The sequence below is a fragment of the Schistocerca gregaria genome, chromosome X, assembly GCF_023897955.1.
Source record: "Schistocerca gregaria isolate iqSchGreg1 chromosome X, iqSchGreg1.2, whole genome shotgun sequence".
NCBI classification, from domain to species: Eukaryota; Metazoa; Arthropoda; class Insecta; order Orthoptera; family Acrididae; genus Schistocerca; species Schistocerca gregaria.
The window spans coordinates 342708575-342730725 of record NC_064931.1 but is presented as its reverse complement, the minus strand read 5'-3'; the positions used below and the strand labels follow the sequence as shown (position 1 = coordinate 342730725).

Sequence of the window (22151 nt, the reverse complement as noted above, 5' to 3'; positions counted from 1 at the left end):
ATTCTAAATGAATCTAACCACCTTGTCATCTGATTAATCGCCAAGACTCCTAGCTCAAGGTACAAATTGCAGATTTGCTTTAGTAAGCACTCAAAGTTGTGACTTTCCTAACAGATGAGAACACTGAACAGAAAACTTCCTTCCTCACTTTTCTTCGGCTCAAGCTGTCCTCTACTTTCAGTCACCTCAACATCAGTTGGGAAAAGGACCCTTTCCTTCCGAATTTCATATCAAGGGATGCATTCGAAAGTCATTCTGTGATGTAATTCACCAAAAACTATCTGCACTGTGTATAAACCATCAGGCGATAACTATTGCCGAAGTTATCTGACAGAAATTCTACATATAGGCCTACATATACAGGATGTTTCCGAACTCGTCGGTGAAACTTCAGGAATGGACTCCTCATACAACAAGAAGAAAAAAGGCTATGTCAACATGGCTCCGGAAATACATCATTACAGATTTATTCGACCTTCGTTGCCTACAAGCTACACTGTATATCTTAATGCCAGCTATTACACTGTGGGATCAGAGCAAATGTTAAGAGATCTCCTGCCTAAATCTAGACCTCCGTTCGTCGCCACACTGAAGTCCGCAAACGATCAAAAATGTCTTCTTTAGTTCGTACTGTCTGAAAGGCTGCCACAGTGCGTGCATGGAGCGTTGGTTCATCTAAAACAGCAGCAGAATACACGAGAGATTCTAAGTGTTCCCATAGGAGAAAGTCCAGTGGTTTTAAGTGAGGCAAATCGGGTAGCCAAGTAGACGTTCCACCTGTCTATCCAGCGCTCAGGAAAATGTGCATTCAGGTGCCTGCGGGCAGACAGACTGCAATGTGCGGGAGCACCATAGTGCATCAAATACGGTCGTCAACAGGATGAAAATAGCATGTGTTCTATGTACTCAGATAATGCAGTACGCAAAAAATCAATGTAATTCTTCAATTAAGTCTCTCTGGAAGAACGTAGGGCCCCAACAAGCATTCGCCGACAATGGCTGCCCAGATGTTCATGGAGAGCGTCTGTTGGTGAGACGATTAGACAGTAGTGTAGGGATTTGTGTCCACTCACACGTTCTGGTTATACAAATTCTGGATTCTGTCCCTTGCGAACGTCGCTTCATCTTTGGGGAAAAAAAAAAACAGCTACGGATTTGGGAGTCAGAACAAATTTCTGCATAAACCACTGAATCAACGATGTTCTAGGAGGATAATCCACAGAAGACAAGGCTTATACACTCTTCAGATAGTGTGGGTCTACCACGTTTTCATGTTACGCGCAGCCCTTTCCTCTGCAAGCCTAACGGCCTTGTGCTGATTCCATGACTTTTCTCTGCAGCGTTTAGCAGACCTTCCTAAACCTCTGGTCTTGGCCGACGCCTGCTGCCTGGTGGACATGTGAACCTCCCGCATTCACAGTGGCGGCGATGAGTGTCTTTAAATGTCTTTCGGTCTGGTAATCGACACAATGGGTAGCGTTCCTGGGACAAGCGACGTGCCTGCTACCCACTGCCGTCCGCCAAACGCGCGGGGTCGCGAGCTCTTGACTGGCGTACATTTCCAGACTACAAACCACGGCCACAGGGAATTAAAAACCACCCTACACACACATTTGCAAATGGCTACGGATACATTCAACTTTACTAGTACTTACGTGTCACCGTAGAGCAGACTGCACACCACAATTACTAACCACGGACTTGTGCCAGACTTGTAACCGGCGTCGTACATTTACCTCCGGTAAACAGCACTTCTCAGCGTGGCTCCGTAACAATAACATGCTCGAATAGCTCGGTAAATATGCGTTGCCGGACACATGTCGACACGGCCATTTTTTCTTCTTGTTATATGAGGAATCCATTCCAGAAGCTTTTCCGTCGAGTTTTCAAACATGCTGTCTACTCTGGAAGCCACTATACAACGCACGGTGGAGGATACCCTTTCCTGTTCCAGTTGAAAATGAGTTTTCTTGTCTTTACTTCGCGGTCCTTACATGCAATGTACGTTGGTGGCAGGAGAATTGTTCTGCAATCTGTTGAAATGCCAGTTCTCTAAACTTTCTGAATATTTCTCACGAAAAAAATGTCTTTGACACTCCAGGGTTTCCTGTCTAAGTTTACGGAGCATTTCCGTAATACTCGCTTGTTGATTGTACCTACAGGCGACAAGCGTAGCTGTTCACCTCTGAATCGCCTCGATGTCTTCCTTTAATCTGACCTGGTGCACATCTCAAAAACTCGACCATTATTCAAGAATGGCTTGCAAAAATATTCTGAATACGATGTACTTTATAGCTACGCCACACGTTCCTAGAATTCTGCCACCAAACTCGGCCATTCGTCTTCCCTATAACCTAACGTAGATGCTCGTTTCATTAGTTGCCGCTTTGCAGCATTACGCCTGGATATTTAATCGATGTGACTACGTTATCATTGATACTGCATTCTAACACTGCAGGACTGCTTTTCATATACATCTGCATTAATCTACATTTTCCCTCATTTAGAGCCAGCTGCCATACAGGTACATCACACTGAATAAATATTCTGTGCAAGTAATTCTACTCCCCCCTCCCCCTCCTTCCCTCACTCACTCAATGACAACACCTTACAGTACACCTCAGCGTGTTCAGCAAGTAGGTGCAGACTGCTGCTCATCTTATTCATCAGCTCATTTATGTACGAGTATATGGAGAACAACAGCGGTCCTATCACACTTTCGTAGGGTACTCCTGACGATATCTTTCTCTTTGATGAACACTTACTATCCAGTACAACGTACTGGGTCCTGTTATTAAAAAAGTCTTCGAGTCCCTCACGTATCTGAGAAACCATTCTTTATGTTAGGACCTTCGTTAACGGTCTGCAGTGCCGTACTACATGAAACACTTTTCGGAAATAAAAGAGTATGGAATCTGCCTGTTGCCCCTCACCAATGGTTTATAGGATATCATGCGAGAAACTAACAAGCTGGGCCTTTAACGAGCGATGTTTTCTAAATCCGTGATGATTCGTGGACGAAAGCTTTTCTGTCTCATTGAAAAATATTACGTATAAATCGAACTTAGAATACGCTCAACTATTAACCAGAAAATCAACGTTAAGGATATAGTTGTGTAATTTTGTGGGTCCGTTCTTTTACAGCTTTTATACGTGGGTCCAAACTTTGCTTTTATCAGTCGCTTGGCACTCTCGGCAAGATCTTTCTCTTAGAGATGCTGGAAATGTTTTTTGTTTCGAGCATCAGTCTTTCTATACATAAGTGGGTAAATTATATGTATGTATAAACATATGTCCATTAATCACTGTATTATGAAACTGCCATAAGTTCTATTTTTTATGTAAGGTGTTATTACTAATTAGGCTGCTTCGATCTCCGTCAACATAACCATACAATTCTAAAAAGTGATATGATAGACACGTTGGGAAGATGCATTTATTGGTTTGGAGATATGGACATTCTCAAAATCATGTGATTAGGCGTTCTCTTGTTGCAGCATAGGATAGAGATACGTATATATAAGAACTGTATGGGTTTTGCCCTTATAACTTTCCTAAGGTAGTGTCTGCTGTTGGGACTATCAACAATTTGTACCATTTAATATCAATGATGATCCATGATACTCTCTAGCAACGTGTCCATTATCAGACCGATATAGACACAACAAAAATGCATCGTGGAACATGATGCCAGATCGTAGATGACTCAGACTGCAGTGGGCAAATAGCTAATTAATAACGTGTGGTGTGGCAGGTGATTGCACAGTCAGAGAAGAATGGTTTACCCCTGCTTACAGTGATTGAAACCTAAACGAAACCTGTTTTTTTTTTTAATACATGTGCGACTATTGTTCTTGAGGATATACCAGCCTAATATTGTGCTGTGACTCGAATAGTATTGGCAATACCGACCACTACAAGCTGCAGGTGCTCCATGAAATTACAGAGTGCCCCTGTTGAACCATATTTCAACATAACATGGCCTACCACATTTCAAAGAATTTGAATAGTTTCCAAACTGCGCTGGAAATCGTGTTCTCTTTTTACTGACTTGAGACTTAGACAGTTATGATCTCAATTAGAAATGTCATGAAAAAGCTTACTTGTCATTTAATCTAGAACTGTCCTATAGATATCGTCGGCAACGGCCAATTGCGCTCTGGCATTCAGAACACGTGACTTCACACCACTGCGCGGAAGCACGTGAAAGCGGGATTTTGCTGTAGTCAGTAGCGAGCCAAGGTGTGAATCGGACATTCAGAAAAGCTACGATCCCCTTGAAAATATCCTCCGAAGACGTTGGGTTTTAAGGTGAAATACATTCGATCACGGCACAACAGAGCGGAACATTTTATTAATTGTAACATTTCCGGCTGTAAAAGTTCACATCTAATAAATTTTTTGTCTCCTCCTTTCTATTCAGAATCTCCTCATTAGTTACGTGATCTTCAACATTTTTCTGTAGCACCTCATTTCGAAAGCTTCTACTCTCTTTTCGCCTAAACTGTTTATCGTCCATATTACTTCCATACATGGCTACTATCCAGACAAATTACCTTCAGAAAAGACTTCTTAACATATAAAGCTATATTCGATGTTAACAAATTTATTTTCTTCAGAAATGCTTTTCTTGTAGATGCCAGTCCACATTTTATATCATTTCTCTTTAGGCCATCAGTTATTTTGCTGCTTTAACAGCAAAACTCATCTACTACTTTAAGGGTGTCATTTCTTAACGTAACTCCCTTGGCATCACCTCATTTAATTCGACTGCATTCCATTATCCTTGTTTTGGTTTTGTAGATGTCCATCTTATAACCTCCTTTCAAGATACTGTTCATTCCGTTTAGCTGCTCTTCCAAGTGCTTTGCTGTCTCTGCAGAACTACAATGTCATCGGCAAATCTCAAAATTTTTATTTCTCCTGCCTGAACTTGAATTCCAACTCCACATTTTTTTGTTTGCTTTGCTACTTTTTCAATGAAGAGATTGAATAACATTGACGATAGAAACAAATACCTCATGACGGCCGGTAACTTCAACCACGAGAAGCTTGCTTGTTACTCTACCATACGGGCTTCCTCGTGCAACAGAACATGGTGTACGGATAGTGAACACTTGGTATTTACACAGTTACATATTAAGATTTCAATACATCAAATGAGCCCACATTTTTTTAATTTCAACTATTAGGCACCAAAGTGAGGAATTTTTAAGCACCTCCTAGTACCTCAGCTCGCCCTCAGTTCTGCCCGTCCCATGTAAACTGCCAACTTGGCCACTGGTAATACATGTTATTCACATACCAGATTTTCTCTGACGCGAGGTGATGGCGAGTTAGTGTGTAGACACGTCCTGGTGCGCCGTTCTACCAAATGTTGTCCAAAAAATCGACAGATTCGGCCAAGGTTCTGTAACGGTAGGGGTGGCAACAGTGTTGACAGCCATATGGATCTTGTTTTTGTCCATGATCGCCTTATTACCAGGCAGCACATCGAACAGATCCTCTAGAATCATGCGATGGCTGTTGCGTACGGTGGTGACGCTGAGTTCCTTTTCCTGCACGGTAATGATAGGGTTCATGTGGCGGACGTCGCCAGGAATGTCTTGCAACACCTGGACGTTGAAGTGATGGAATTGCCAGTGGTGAGTCGCGATCTGAAACCGCATCGAGCATCTGTGGGACTTGCTTGACAAATGTGTTCGTGGTCGTCCTATTCCACCACACAATCTATAAAATTTCTAAAGGGCCGTCATTGAAGAATGGTAATGTATACCGAAGGGTGACCTCCGTAAACTTATACGGAGCATGCCAAGTAGATGTGGCGAAGTGATAAACCCTCAAGGTGGGCATACACGTTACTGAAGCTGTCAAAGTCTAACGAAAAGCATTCAGGATGACTGGATGAATGACTGTTCCCACTCAGTTTTCGACACTTGTCGGAAATTTCAACTCTTGTTATGTAAGTGAACGAGGTTGCAATGGTATTTGGTTGTGAGCTTAACTGCCTTGTTGTGCACTAAATTTGTGACAGGTAGAGGCATAATTTGGTAACATAACCAGTCCTCAATTGTTGCTCAATGGACTGTGCCAGAGGCCCAAAGTCATGTTCTCATAATTCTTTTGAGCATGTGTTTCTGTAACACATTTCCCCGTCAACAACTCAACTTTTGGAATTTCAGTTGTTACATTGTTCTTGAAGTCTGACGATATTTAATCTGTTTCATATATCTTGCACAACAAGGGGAATAGTTTTGTCATAGCTGGTTTTCTTAAAGATTGATTTCTGTCACATAGTAAATACCATGCACTGACGGAAAAAATCGCAACACCAAGAAGGACACAAACGAAAGTTGGTAGGCGTATTTCTACACCTGAAATATGATGTATGTTCAAATTTAGCGCTAGTAGCACTACTATGAGGATGCAAAACCAGGTTTGCTTTCAATACACGCTGAGCGTTTGTTACCTTTGAGGGTGGACGTGGTGACTTTATGTTCGGCAGGAATGCCTTTATGGCAACATAGACACCATTATCAACATCTCAGTGTGTTTGTACGAGGTGATGCAATAGGACTACGAGAAGCTCGATGTTCCTTCTGCGATACTGCAAGAAGATTTGGCAGGAATGTAGCCAGTGTAGATGATTGCTGGCAACAGTGGTCACGGGAATATACGATCGCAGGAAGTCCGGGCTCAAGGCAGCCACGTGGCACTACCGAGAGGGAAGACCATCGTGTTCGGCGCACGGCTCTGGCGCATTGGCAGCAGCAATTTGAGCAGCAGTTGCCACCGCAGAGGCACAACGAACTGCTACAAATCGTTTACATCAAGGGCAGCTCAGAGCCAGGCGCTCTGTGGCGTGCATTTCACTGACCCCAAGCCTCCACCATTTGCGACTTCAGTGATGTCAAGCAAGAGCTCGTTCGACGACAGGGGGGATGTCTGTTGTGGTTTCCGATGAAAGCTGGTTGTGCCTCGGTGCTAGTGATGGCTGTGTGTTGATTGGAAAGAGGCCAGTTGAGGGCCTGCAACCGATCTGTCTGCGTGCAAGACACACTACACCTACACCTGCAGTTATGGTCTGGAGTGCCATTTCCTACTGACTGTAAATATGTACAAAAATATAGTTAAAATGTGTGTGAAATCGTATGGGACTTAACTGCTAAGGTCATCAGTCCCAAAGCTTACACACTACTTAACCTAAATTATCCTAAGGACAAACACACACACCCATGCCCGAGGGAGGAATCGAACCTCCGCCGGGACCAGCCGCACAGTCCATGACTGCAGCGCCTGAGACCGCTCGGCTAATCCCGCGCGGCAAATATGTACATCAATCGGTGATTCGATCTGTTGTTCTGCCATTCTTGAACAGCATTCCAGGGGTGTTTTCAAACAGGATAAGACTCGCCCACATACCGCTGTTGTACCACAACATTCTCTACAGTATATCGACATGTTGCGGTGGCCTTCTAGATAGCCAGGGCTTTCTCCGATCGAGCACATTTGGGGCACCATGGGACACCAACTCCAGCGTCATCCACAAACAGCGTTAACAGTACCTGTATTGAATAACCAAGAGCAACAGGCATCGAACTCCATCCTACAAACTGATTTCGGGCACCTGTACAACACAGTGCATGCACGTTTGCATGCTTGCATTCATCATTCTGCCAGTTACACTGGTTATTATTGTACCAGTATTTGACATTAGCAATGGATTATCTCGTGCTTAAATTAACCTGTGATCTAGCGATGTTAATACTTAAATATGTTAACTAGAGAAATGTATTTCAGAAGATTCATTACTCCACATCTACATCTACATCATACTCCGCAAGCCACCTATTGGTGTGTAGCGGAGGGTACTTTCGGTAACACTATCTGATCCCTCCAACCCTGTTCCACTCGCGAATAGTGCGTGGGAATAATGATTGTCGGTAAGCCTCTGTACTGGCTCTAATTTCTCGAATTTTCCCCTCGTGGTCAATACGCGAGATGTATGTGAGGGGAAGTGATATGTGTCTGACTCCTCCTGAAAAGTGCTGTCCCGAAATTTCAGCAGTAAATCTCTCCGTGATGCACAACGTCTCTCTTGTAACATCTGCTAGTGGAGTTTTCTTAGCATCTCCATAACGTTCTTTCGCCAGCTAAACGATCCCGTGACGAAATGCCACTCTCTTTGTTGGATCTTCTCTATCTCCTCTATCAGTCCTACCTGATAGAGAATGATGAACAGTACTCAAGAATCGGGCGAACAAGCGCCTTATAAGCTACTTCTTTCGTGGATGAGATACATTTCCTTAAGATTATTCCGATGGATCTGAGTGGATAGTTCCGCCTAGATATTTTACGGTAAACGCTGTCTCCAGCCGTTTGTCATCAATAGTGTAGCTGTACAGTAGTGGATTTCTTTTCCCATGTACGCGCAATATGTTACATTTATTTACTTTCATAGTCAACTGCCAGAGTCTGCACCATTCATCAATTCTACTTTGGTATAAACAACTGCATCATCTGTGAATAGCCTTAAAGAGCATCCGACGCTTTCTACTAGATCATTTACGTATATTGTTAACAGCAACGGTCCGATCAGACTTCCCTGTGGCACTTCGGATATCACCTGTACATCTGTCGATTTAGTTCCGTTAGGAGCGACGTGTTGAGTTCTATCTGCAAGAAAGTCTTGAATCCCATCGCAGATCTACTCCGATACTCCGTAAGCTCGTATTTTCTTCATTAAACGGCAATGCGGGACGGTGTCGAATGCCTTGCTTAAATTAGGGAACACGGCACATCCGCCTGAGCGCCGTTGTCCACTGCGCTGTGGATCTCATGGAGGAACAGAGCGAGCTGAGTTTCGCAGGATCTCTGCTTGCGGAATCTATGTAGATTTTTATAGAGGAGCTTTTCATTTTCCAAGAACGTCATAATTCTTGAGCATAAATCATATTCCATAATTTTACAACAGATTGACTTCAACGATATTGGTCTATAATTGTGTGGATGTGTCTTACGGGAATGACCTGCGCTTTTTTCCAGTCGTTCGGTACCTTTCATTGCTCAAGCGATCTACGGCAAATTACTGCTAGAACAGGAGCAAGTCCTTTCGCATAATCTTTATAGAATTTTGGTGTTGCGATTTTTTTCCATGAGTGTATTATAGAACTAACGTAAATTTTTCTGTGAATTATTAGATTTAATCTTAATATCTATTGCTTCCAGAATAAGATTTTCGATATTTATTTTCTAGCGCCCCAGCCACAACCAGGTCCACAAGCCAACTTGCCTTTACTTGGAGCACAAGATCAACCCGGTAAAGAATTTTCTTGTATAAATAGTTTTGTAAACTGGAAGCAACTCAGTTTGCTGTGTGTAATGTTGTCGTCCACCTTACTTGTGATAATTACAAAATACGATTTTATGCTTGTAGTTACTGCGCAATTATATGTTGCTTACTCTATCGGTGCTACAGCAGAAGACGAAAGTGCGGTCAAAATATATATATATTTTCATTCTGGAAACGATAACATTTTCTTCTTGCCGTGTGACTGTTTCATATCACTTGCACTTGAAGCAAAATATGATTTTCCGATTCTGGATGCAGCACAAATAGCAGCTGAACAGGTAGTGGCCAACGCGGCTGCAGAAGCAGAGCAAGGTAACGTCTAAAGAGAATTGTGATTTATAACAAGCTTTAGATACTAGAAGTATAACATAGTTCCCTGTCTGGAACGCCTACACTGCTGTGCAAAACTTAAGTACGAGAATGCCTTCCGCAAGATATACCACTGTTAAGTAACATAGCTCGATGAAACTTAGAGTGTTCATAGGAATAACTATTTAAGTATAGTACAGAAAGTAATCGCAAGATGAACAGAAAATGACACTTAATTGTGTGTATGATTACCAAGGATGGCAGTGCATGCTACGTAACGTACACCCATGTTGGCCACAAGATTAGTAAGGGGTTCTACTGATAGGGCGCTCCATGCAACAGTTTTCCTGGGTACACTACATGTTCACACGTCTCCCCATAGGAGGGTACGTAATGCACCCAAGAACTCTGTCGAACATAACGTTTTGGTAGTCCAGGTGTTCTGGTATGGGGAGGCATAATGTTGCGTGGCCGTACTGATCTCCAAACGTGTGAACACGGTACACTCACCTGTCAACACCGTGACAACACTGTACTCCTTCCCCATTTGCTTCTTTTCTTGCTTGTATTCGGTGTTCTCGGAACGAGAGGATATTCGGCTGATAGACAGACTTGCCCGTTCTCCCCTTCCCCATCTTAAATGCATCGTGCACGTGCGGGATGTCTTGAGGAGATGACTGCAACACATCCACATGCACCAGCGACCGCCCTGCAGTTCTACACCGCGCTGTTGGAGGAATGGAACACTCTACCACAAGAACTTACCAACCTTGTGGCCAGCGTGGAAGCACGTTGAGGAGTATGCATTGCCGTCCATTGTGAGCACACATCCTATTAAGAACCACGTCCCGTCTTTTGTAATGTCCAGGGGACCATCATGACTAACGTTGGCTTCAGTGTTAATACTGTCGTCGAATAAAAGTGTCTCTTTCGCTCGTGTCAATGCGTATTTCTTTTAGTTGATTTTCGTACGATCCTTTAGCAATTCATTCTACGTATGGTCCAAGTTTAGTGGAGCTATGTTGCTTGACAGTGACACACCATGAAAGAGTTACTTTCGTTTCTATGTTTTGCACACCAGTGTATTTCACTTTAAGTATGGTAAGTGTATACGGTTTTTCTGCTTCTAGCAGCCCCCCAGGTACCAGATGTGCAGATCGTCGAGCCAGATGCTGGAGAGCAAGGTAAGACCTACGAAGAGTTTTGTTGTGTTATTTCTAGAATATAAAATGTGGTATACAATTTGTGCAAGCCGCCATGGCTGTGTTAGAAGCTGAGTGTAACGTTTAGGTACGTTGTATTGTTGTACAACAAATTCAACTTTCAAGGAATGACACAATTTTCTTCGTGCAAAGTCATGTGTCGCCTTGTCTATACTTTTAACCAAACATGCTTCACTGATTTCATTGGTCCCAAACTTAGGACCTGCACATGCAGCCATGGGTGCCCCAGGAGAGCATGATAAGGTCCAAAAAGAATTTTTTCGTACTTCAATGTTTAGATTCTAGAAATAATTCAATTTACGCAGGCTGTAGTGGCTGCAGAAGAACAAGAATACGAGCCTCATAGTTAGTATTGTTGAATAACAAACATTACATTCTAGAAAAGAGATAATTTTCTTCGTGAAGTGCCATGTTTCACCTTATTTGTGATTGTTAGGGAGGTAGATTTTCTGATTGCAGTGCACGCACAAGCTGAAGCCGGACAGGCAATCGTGGATGTCTCAGGAGCGCAGGGTAATGTCTTAAAGGATTTTTGTTGTACAACAAACTTTAAATTTTAGAAATTTGTGTGAGGCATCATTGTGAGCTATATCAGCTCTAATTCCAAAATATGACTTATACTGATTGCTGTACGCTCCCTGGTAAGGTAAAATCTAGCTTGGATTTTTTTTGTCGTTCACCTCCAGCAGTGATCTGTATGTGCGAAAAATGTCAAGTCTACGTTAAACTGTAGGCTTCCATATAATTATTTGATTACGTTGACGTGGAGGTCTAGGGAAAAAGAATACTTAGTAAAGCACTGCGGTGTTTAAATCAAAATTCTAGTTGAGGACTAAAATATTAATAGGTTTATCGTGCTCGAACTGCAACCAGAGCCTTGCACCATGGAAGTCACCAAAAAGGTGGACAATAAAAAGTTGAAACTTGTAAGGCTTTATGGAAATGAATGTGATCATACAAATGTCACTGACTTAATCACTCTAATAATCTGGATTTCACGTCGCCACTAAACGTCTAACAAATTTAAATAACAATCGTTCATAGCTACCTGAAACCAAATTAACTATAGAGTCCATTACAGCGTTTGCTGCTATGATTTAACTAATATTATCTGTGAGGCATGATGATTAACTTCTCAGATTTCAACTATCTTTGCCTAAGAATATCAAGAAAACTCGTAAAGAGTGTCGAACTGTACTAAGATAAGAACTGAAAAAGTTTTGTGTTACTTACATCGAGAATCCTCTGTCTTTTTACCTCACTGTTGAATCTTTTCGAAGAAGTTAGTATTTCGTCGAATGATAGGCAAGATTTAATAATCTATTTCAGCCACACGGATGGCGATTCACATCAGAATGATGGTCGTTCTATTAAGTTAAACAGAAGAACAAGAAAGAGCGTAAATATAAACGTGAGTAGTTCGATAATGTGCTTCGAATACATTAGAGGAATAGGTAACATCGAGTTCACTGTATTCGGTGATCGACTATGCTGTTGATTATTGTAGCGGATATTTTGGCTTTGCAGGTGAGCCACAAGCCGCTGGAGGTGATGCTGGAGACGCGGGCCAGGCTGCAGCTCAGCCGCAGATGTAAAGGTAAGCCAGCAATACTTAGTCACGTTGCGCGAATAACTGTGTATGAAGTAACCAGTTATAAAAAAAGAAAAAAACTGGAGCGCGCTTCATTTCAGCTGGTGCTGCATAAGCGCTTTAGGCAGCATACAATATTTTCATATAACTAAATATCACTTCTGAATGTGTTATAATTTCAAAACTGCTCTGTGCCTACAAAAAGCTGTGAAACCCCATTACTGTCAGTTAGGTTGTGGATCCATTGAACGAGATTATTTATGAGGGAACAATGTGTATGAGTTCTGTTTCAGAACATGCCATATTTCGAACGTAATATTTTAGAAATCATTCCGTTATCCTGTACATTCCAGAATTCAAATGCTGTTCTCTGGCCACATTTCACTGCACCTCGGCGACATTTATATTCTTGTTCGTAAAATAGTTGTGCACTGTAGGTACCATTTATACATAGAGCAATAACAACTTTTCTCGCGAATGACTATCAATGGTTCCTTTAAGCTGTTCGCAGACGACGTAGTTGTGCAGAGACAGAAGAAACAGATGTAGTGAACAGTGCGTAAACAGACAAGAACGACCCTACAGAGTTTCTATACACGCCCAGCGATCAATCCCAGAAGCACTCACATGCGTAAAGAATATAACAAAATAGGTCGGAAGCGAATCATGGTCGAACGACTACCATGAAGCTATTTCTCGCGTTCGTAGTAATAGACGGCAAATCATCGAGTAAAACTGAAGTAATATCAGATGTTCTCCAGGGAAGCGTCCTGGGACCTCTGCTGTTCCTGATCTATATAAATGACCTGGATGACAATCTGTGCAGTTCTCTTAGGTTGTTCGCAGATCATGCTGTAATTTACCGTCTACTAAGGTCATCTGAAGACCAGTATCAGTTGCAAAGCGATTTAGAAAAGATTGCTCTATGGTGTGGCAGGTGGCAGTTGACGCTAAATAACGAAAAGTGTGAGGTGATAAACATGAGTTCCAAAAGAAATCCGTTGGAATTCGGTTACTCGATAAATAGTACAATTCTCAAGGCTGTCAATTCAACTAAGTACCTGAGTGTTAAAATTACGAACAACTTCAGTTGGAAAAATCACATAGATAATATTGTGGGGAAGGCGAGCCAAAGGTTGCGTTTCATTGGCAGGACACTTAGAAGATGCAACAAGTCTACTAAAGAGACAGCTTACACTACACTCGTTCGTCCTCTGTTAGAATATTGCTGCGCGGTGTGGGATCCTTACCAGGTGGGATTGACGGAGGACATCGAAAGGGTACAAAAAAGGGCAGCTCGTTTTGTATTATCACGTAATAGGGGAGAGAGTGTAGCAGATATGATACGCGAGTTGGGATGGAAGTCATTAAAGCGAAGACGTTTTTCATCGCGTCGAGGTCTGTTTACGAAATTTCAGTCACCAACTTTCTCTTCCGAATGCGAAAACATTTTGTTGAGCCCAACCTACATACGTAGGAATGATCATCAAAATAAAATAAGAGAAATCAGAGCTCGAACCGAAAGGTTTAGGTGTTCGTTTCTCCAGCGCACTGTTCGGGAGTGGAATGGTAGAGAGATAGTATGATTGTGGTTTGATGAACCTTCTGTCAAGCACTTAAATGTGAATTGCAGAGTAATCATGTAGATGTAGAAGACTGATGTAAAAGAGATATATCGAAATATCCCTAAAAAACTAAAATACACCAGTGAAAGAAGTCTCTTCCAATATCCTCGTTCGACCGATTCTTCGATATTTTCCAAGAATGTAGGAGCCTTATCAGATAGTGTTAATAGGTGAGACAGATAATGACACGCTTAGGTGTAGAATTGTTTAGTTAGCGTGAGATCAACCATATTTATGGGTCTTATTTTATTTCCAGTCTATTTCGCTGTTAGATTACACCATTTCCGTGCCTCTGCATACCGTAAACACATCTTTTGTCATAACTACACAAAATGGAGTAACAAACACACATATTTTAAACTGGCCATACGTTAAAACTGTTAAATTGGAAAAAATTCTAATGGTAATGCTGCCCAGTATGGTACTGTTGATACATAGTTGGTTAGTTACATCTTCTATGGATCATATTCCACAATAGATTGTAATGATGTGGAATGAGTCATTTTACTTTCACATCACGAATTAATTTGTATATACGGTTATATTCTGAACATTTCAAATTTTTTCAATATTACAGAAAAAAGATATACAGATGAGAGATAGTAGTTTCTGCCCACCAACCTTGTGCACATGACAGTAATAGAAATTCTTCTACAGAATAGCTGTGAAGGAGAAGCTTTCTGAGTTTGCTATCTGTCAGACATTTTGTAGCACTGGGTAAATGATCAAAAAATTTTCTTGCAGCATTGTGCGTTACTTGTTGTACTAGAGACAATCTTAATGTGGAGTAACGAATGTCATTTTTCCTTCTGGTGCTGTAATTTTGTACCTAATTGTTCCTTTTGGAATATACTGAAAAATTTACAGCAAACTTCATAAGGTAATGAATAAATTGTGAAACAGTAGTCAGAATGCCCAGGTCCTAAAACAAATATCAACAAGATGATTATGGGTGAGCAACGCATATTATTCTCACAGCACGTTCTTGTGCAATGAAGACTTACTTTCATAACGTTGAGTTACCCCAGAACGTTATTCCATATGACACTGTTGAATTAAAATATGCAAAATATGTTAACTTATTGATCTGTCTCTCCCCAAGATTTGCAATGATTCTGAATGCAAATATGACAGAACCTAGTTGTTTTAGGAGTTCCAAATTAAATTCTGCAATTACAATTTTCACCAATATGAACCCCTACGAATTTTGGAGTTCCTCACCATATGCTACAATCATCACAGGCGTAGTACCTCTGGATGTGCGAAACTGAATATGTTGTGTCTTTTTCAATTTAGGACAAGACCATTTGCAGAAAACCAGTCAATGATACTTTTAAAAATTACTATTTCTTCTGTTTCTGTATTAATGCTTTAAACGATCTGCTTGTTGTATAATAGACAGAAAATCGTTTACATATTTGGCGAACAATATTGGATCTGAGACTGAACCTTGGGGAAACCTCTACATGATTTCTCCCCAATTAGAATTATGTCTCTGGACTATGTTGCTTGAATTACTCAATACAACTTTCTGCTTTCTTTTGGTAAGATATGACATTACCCATTGGTTGGCTATACCACCAATCCTATAAAACATCAACTTATCTAGGAGAATACAAAGTCAACTTCCTTAGAGAGGTCGCAGAAAATAGCAGCTGGCGCTGTTTTATTATCTAATGCTTGTAAATTCTGATGAGTGAACATGTAAATGGCATTCACAGTAGAAAAATCCTTCTGAAACTCAAACTGTGATTTGCTAAGGATACTATTGTTGCTGAGGTGAAATATTATTCTACAATACATCATTTTCCGAAAAATTTTGGCGAATGATATCAGCAGTGAAACAGGTGAGTAGTTACAGATACCTCTCTTATCACCTTTCTTGAAGAAGGGTTTAACAACTCCCTGGATAAATGCCTTTAGTTAATGATGCATTACATATTTCAGATAAGACTGTGGTTATGTTATGGGCACAAATTCTTGGTACTCTATTGGAAACGCCTTCAAAAGCAGATGAAATATTTTTTGAGAGAATGTATAATTTTCATAATTTCAGAAGGAGAAGTTGTTAATACATCCATATGATTGAATTTTCTGGAAGTCACATTTTTTAACATATTGCTTTGATTTTGCTCTTGAACTATCTGTCCCTATGCTTTCTACTATATTTAAGAAATGTTTATTAATTAAATGCTTTTGCTAACTAGGACTCCTCATTTATAGTCCTTCCATTCAGCTCAGTAATAAAGTTGTCTGGTTCTGTGGCTGGGTTTCCTGACCCTAGTTTCACTACATTCCAAATAGCCTTAAGTCTGTTGTCATAAGTACTAGATCCTGACATTATGTGCATGTTCCTTGATCTTTTAAAAACTTTTCTTCATAATTGTCATTGGTTTTTGTAGTTTGCAACTGCTACAGGATTCCTACTTGATCTTGCCAAAAGATACATTTCCCTTTTCATTTCACAAGATACTTTAATCCTTCTAGTGATACACGGTTTTATACATGGATGTTTAGTGCCCTTTCTGAATATCTTACGCAGAAAGATGTTTTCAAATATTTATATGATTTTATCGTGGACAGATTAAGGTTTATGTCAGCACTGAGTTCATCATAAATGACATCCCATGTCATCTCCTGTAAGCTATTCTTAAAATCATTTGCACTGCTGTAATTAATTACTCTAACTGATTTCCCCTAAGGAGTATCTGTACTGTAAGGCACAATGTTATTTGTCCTAAGCAACTGTGCATTGTGCTCAGGGATTTGCTTTGTTACTGGGCACACAGGTATTTTCTTGCTTTGAACTTCAACAAAGAAAGCATTATCAATTAGGATCCTACTGTCTTTATCAATCTGTGTTGGAAAGTTAATTACTGAGATCAAATTGTAAGATCCAAATAACGTTTCCAGGTCGTTTTCCTTATCAGAACCACGGTAGGCATACATTTTTAGGACAACTTCATGCGTTTGGCCACTTAATTGACGATAGTTTTCAATATCTTCTCTTAGTCCTATTTGGTACAGATCCCACTCACTCGGGTCGCACAAGTGATTTGCGAGCAATCTCCTTTCTACGATGATTCTATCAAGAAACACAAGTCTGCCTCGATTGAGCCTCTGTGGTCATTCCTTTTGCCATCTCTGCAAAGTGTTACACTCAGGTATTTATATGAGATGGCCTATTCCTGCTGTAACTCACTAATATTATAGTCATTGGATATTACGTTTTCTCGTCTGGTAAGGTACACACTTTTACGTTTCTGAACACTTAAAGCAAGTTGTCAGTCTCTGCAACACTTTGAAACACTATGAAAATCTGACTGAATATTTATGCAGTTCAGCTTACAGACGGGCTGTACCCATTCGTTGCCTGAGTTTTCTCGCGAGACCTCTACGAAGGGCACTAGCAGTGGTATTTCGTGTGTGGTGAGGCAATCCTGCCCCGAAGTGCGCCATTGTGGTGCACAGCTGCGCGGAACGCTCCCATAAATTCCGTAACGTTGCCGGCTGACCCAAGGCTATTGAGTACGGCCCTAGCGTTGCTTCAGGGAAACACCGTAAAACAGTACGTCGATAAGACGAATTATGGAAAGCTTCTGTGTGAGGGAACGATGTAGAGCCAGATAGCGAGTTCACACTGCATTCGAGAGGAAATAATCTGACTGGTATTACTCATGCAGCTGACAAATATGGCGCCTGAAACCGCTCATTAATTCAGTTTTGCGCGGGCATAGCGTCTCTTTAGCAAAGAAATCTTCCGATCAAATGCCTGCAGTGATTTAATGATGCAATAGTTGGAGATTAATACACGCCACTCTGTATCACGTCGTACTGTTCCAGACAAGGTAGTTGGAAATGGAAAGCGGCACTACAGTTAAGAAACGTGATCGTTACTTCCCTCAAGGGACGGTAATAAGAGGAGTCGGCAGCCCATTCCTCCTGTTTTGCCGAACTCGTCTATCGTGGTTTTTCGGGAATAAAGCCAACGGAAACGCTATGCATCATCGGTTTTAATAGGCGTGTATCCAATTTGGCATATTCTTTCAATCTGATGTTCTGCAAGCAGGCAGATGTTAATCAGAATACACTCGGATACCAGAAGGGCAATGTTAGAAGCCTTCAGTAAATATCATAATGAGTTGCTATCTCAGGGGGCGCCCGCAAACGCCAATGAGTCAGGCACACAAATTATGACTGTCAGTGGCACAAAAATTTGTGGAAGACAGCAATCGATACAGAAAAAAGTAGGGCAGAAATCGAAATTTTGCTTCTGTTTTCAAGCATCCTTCACAGGGAAACTCAGGAAATGTTCCCATAACTGAATAACTGTACAACTTACTAACTAGCAACATTGTTAGTGTTAAAAATGCAACTTAAATTACCAAAACTCAATAAGCGATTAGGGTCAGATGCAGTTGTTGCCCAGATTTATACAGAAGTTTCAAGTGAATTAACTTGGGGGGGGGGGGGGGGGGGGGATCTCTATCGCAGATCCTTTTAAAATATACTACCGGAAAAAAATGGCAACGCCAAGAAGGGCTAGTGCGACATAAACGAAAGTTGGTAGTTTCTACATCTGAAAGGTGATATCTATTCAAATTTCGCGTCTGTTGCATAGGAGTTATGCTAGTAGCTCCACTATGAGAAAGCAAATCAGATTTGAAACTTCCTGGCAGATTAAAACTGTGTACCGGACCGAGACTGGAACTCGGGACCTTTGCCTTTCTCGGGCAAGTGCTCTACCAACTGAGCCACCCAAGCACGACTCACGTTCCGTCCTCACAGCGAGGACAGAAGTTCCACACTTGAAGCCTGTGGAACACTTCCGACACCCAATTATGACGATTCCGGTGGCTGTACGGCAGACGCTATGGCTTGTGCAGTGGCCATAATGAAATTATTTCTGACTTATCGTAGGCTAAATTTTTTATTGCACATCCACGATCCCAAAACACTAGACTGTATACGTACACAATCCAATCTTCATTGTAGAAAACGGCTGTTCGTAATCATCGTCCCTTACTCGTAGGCAGCGAGAATCATATCTTACTTGCACCGTTACGCAAGAAACAGCGATCTTCTCTCCTTTTCTGCTTGTCAGTCATCAGTTTTCATTACTCCGGCATATGAGAAAGTCGTAAGGTCAATAACCGATTGCCAGTCTGCTAAGATAGGTGCCTGGAAGTTATACATCTACATACACACTTCGCAAGTCACCATATGGTGTACGGTGGAGGGTCCCTTGAACCATTGTTAGTCGTTCCCTTTCGTGTTCTACTCGCAAACGGGCTGAGGGATAAACATCTGTTTACATACCCCCGAACGAGCCCTAATTTTTCTCGGATTATCTTCGTGATCCGTACGTGAAAGGTACGTTTGTGGCAGTAGAATCGTTCTGTAGTCTGTCGTGAACGCTGCTTCTCCAAACTTTCTCAGCAGTGTTTAGCAGAAAGAATGTCTTCTTCCTTCCTGGGATTCCCATTTGAGTTCACTGATCACTTCAGTAAAACTCGCATGTTGATCGAATTCACCGATAAAAGTCTAGCAGCAAGTCTCCGAATTGTTTCGAAGTATTTCTTTAATCCGACTTGCTTGGGATTCCAGACACACGAGCGATACTCAAGAATGAGTCGCAAAAGTGTTCTGTTAGCAGTCTTCTTTATAGATGAACTACACTTTTCTAGGAATTTCCCAATAAAGCGAAATCGGTTACTCGCCTTCCTTACAACCGACTTTACTCGTTCGTCCCATTTCATGTCACTTCACAACGGTGCGTGTAGATACTTAATAGACGTGACTGTATCAGGCAGCACGCCACTAAGTATTGGAAATTTACGGTATTGTTGTTCCTCCTCATCTGCATTAGCTTACAATTTCTCACATTTAGAGCAAGCTGCCATTCATCACACCAAATACAAATTCTACCCATGTCGTCCTGTATTCTTCTGCAACCACTCATCGATGACACTTTCCCGTATACTACAGCGTCACTAGCAAACAGTTGCTGCTCACCCTATTCGTCATATCGTTTGTGTATAGATTGCATGGTGTATATGCCAAATACGAAGCGCCAACCTGGTTCCGAGGCACATTTTCCTTTTTCCCGCAGATACTCATATGACTAGGTGACCCAGTTCTGAGATCGGTGATCTGTGGCACGGCGTGTAGGGTATGGTGTGTGGGCTGTATGGTCTTACCTCCTCCTTTGGGACCGTGGCTTATGAGCACTGTTTCTTCTGTGATGTCAGCTGTAGACGTTAGCAGTCACAACGCCTCGTTCAGTCTGTTGGAAACTGTGACGACATTCCCTTCTACAGCGTTCTCGAGATTAATGCCATGTTCCAACTACGTCCATATAAATCAAACTGCGGTTATAGGCACTGTGAAGAATAACAGGAAAAGAGGTATGAACGGATTTACAGCAGCGGGAGGTCCGAGCCGCTGACAGAGTTGGCAACGCCGGCAGACCACCCAGGCGCCTTATCATCATTGCTTGCTGCAGCAGTCGGCATTTTCTCGCTTCCCGTAACCGCCACAAATCAACGGAGGGAGAGCGAGGCGAGAAAATGGTTAAAACACTGGCCTCGTTTTCGACGTCAGTGGAAGTTGAAGCCTACTATGTACACTTCCGTCACCGCCATTCGCCACTTAAAATAAAGCTACGTCTATAATAGTATCGATGTACAAAATACGTTTTACTCTTAATATTTCCTCGTTATTTCGAAGTAATAAAATTAATTTCTTGCTACCGTTTTTCTTGTCTTCTTATCTTCGTCTTTCTTTCTGCAAAGTGTTCATAAATTCCCGTTACACACATCTGAGACTTGTAGAAGGAAGTGAGTACATAATAGTTTGAACAGAAGCCCATGTACTGAGGCGTACCGTTTCCGTTCTAGGACGTTTTAGATTCAGATGTCTGACTCATAATTGTTGCTCACGCAGAACCTCCTAGACGATGCTGTGACTAATACCCACTGTACGCGCAACTGTTAGAATGATCGTTGACTGGTTCTCTTAAATGCTATGCACTACATCTTCTTCAAATTCGGGTGAGCGGTGTTGCCGTGGAGCACCATATTCTCGCCTCCTCACCATAAAGGATAGCCGACAAGCGGCTCTTCCGTCACTTCTAGCTTCGCGATACACAAAGAGTATGTCTGCGTATTCCGAAAACCTATACCGAACCATGTTAACTGTATCGGAGACGTACAGGCATTGAATAGGTCTCGCAGCAAGGCAGACGTTAAGTGACGTCAGGTGACCGCCTAACAAAGTACACGTCATCCTGTCTACCCTACTGCATACCAGAACAAGCAACTCGGTGACTTTTCTCGTTCCCTTAGCAGACGTGGACGCGTTACACACTGAACTGAAACCATCGTAGAACGGAAACGGTAAGTTTTCGGACACGGATTCCTATTCAAAATATTATCCACTCACTACCCTCTACAAGTCCTCGAAGTTTGCTGCGGAAATTTCCGAACACCTTGTACAAGGGAAAAAAGTTATGACCACCGCCCACCCTTTTGACAATGCGGGCTCGTGAAGCGGTAAGGAAAATATAAAAAAAGGGTGGAAACGAATGGGAAATCATATCGTTCTATCAACTATACTGTTTTCAAATGAGAAAGTTCACTGACATAAGTGACTTTGGAACGATGTAAAACTAGCACCTGGCAAAGAAAGGAAATCTGAAATCTGGAAGGGGTATATAGAAATCCTATACAAGCGAGATGAACTTGAAGTCAATGTTATAGAAAGGAAAGAGGACGTAGATCAAATACAGATTTAAGTGTTAGGAAGTCTTTTGTATGGAGTGTGGCCACGTATGAAAGCGAAACATGGACGATAAACTGTTTAGACGAGAAGAGAATAGAGGCTTTTGCAATGTTCATCTACAGATGAACGCTCGAGATTAGGTGGGTAGATCACGTAGCCAATGAGAAGTGCTGAACAGATTAGAGGAAACAGGAAATTTGTGGCGCAATTTGAATAGAAGAAGGAATCCGTTAATGGAATTTTTTTTAGATATCTAGGGATCACCAATT

The 22151-nt window shown here is 41.7% G+C and overlaps 1 protein-coding gene across 6 annotated transcripts in view; it reads left to right on the top strand.

Annotated features, from left to right (window-relative positions):
* LOC126299223 (uncharacterized) overlaps positions 1-22151 on the top strand; it is a 33878-nt gene that overhangs the window by 5553 nt on the left and 6174 nt on the right. Inside the window, exons 2-5 of one of the 6 annotated variants that reach the window (XM_049991008.1) lie at positions 9257-9319; positions 9437-9664; positions 10795-10845; positions 12412-12481. In XM_049991008.1, coding sequence (XP_049846965.1) covers positions 9257-9319; positions 9437-9664; positions 10795-10845; positions 12412-12479 — 410 coding nt within the window. In that variant the 3' untranslated portion in view covers positions 12480-12481. Of the gene's footprint in view, positions 1-9256; positions 9665-10791; positions 10846-12411; positions 12482-22151 lie in introns of all 6 variants that reach the window. The other 5 variants (XM_049991007.1, XM_049991010.1, XM_049991009.1 and 2 more) reach the window with 5 other exon arrangements.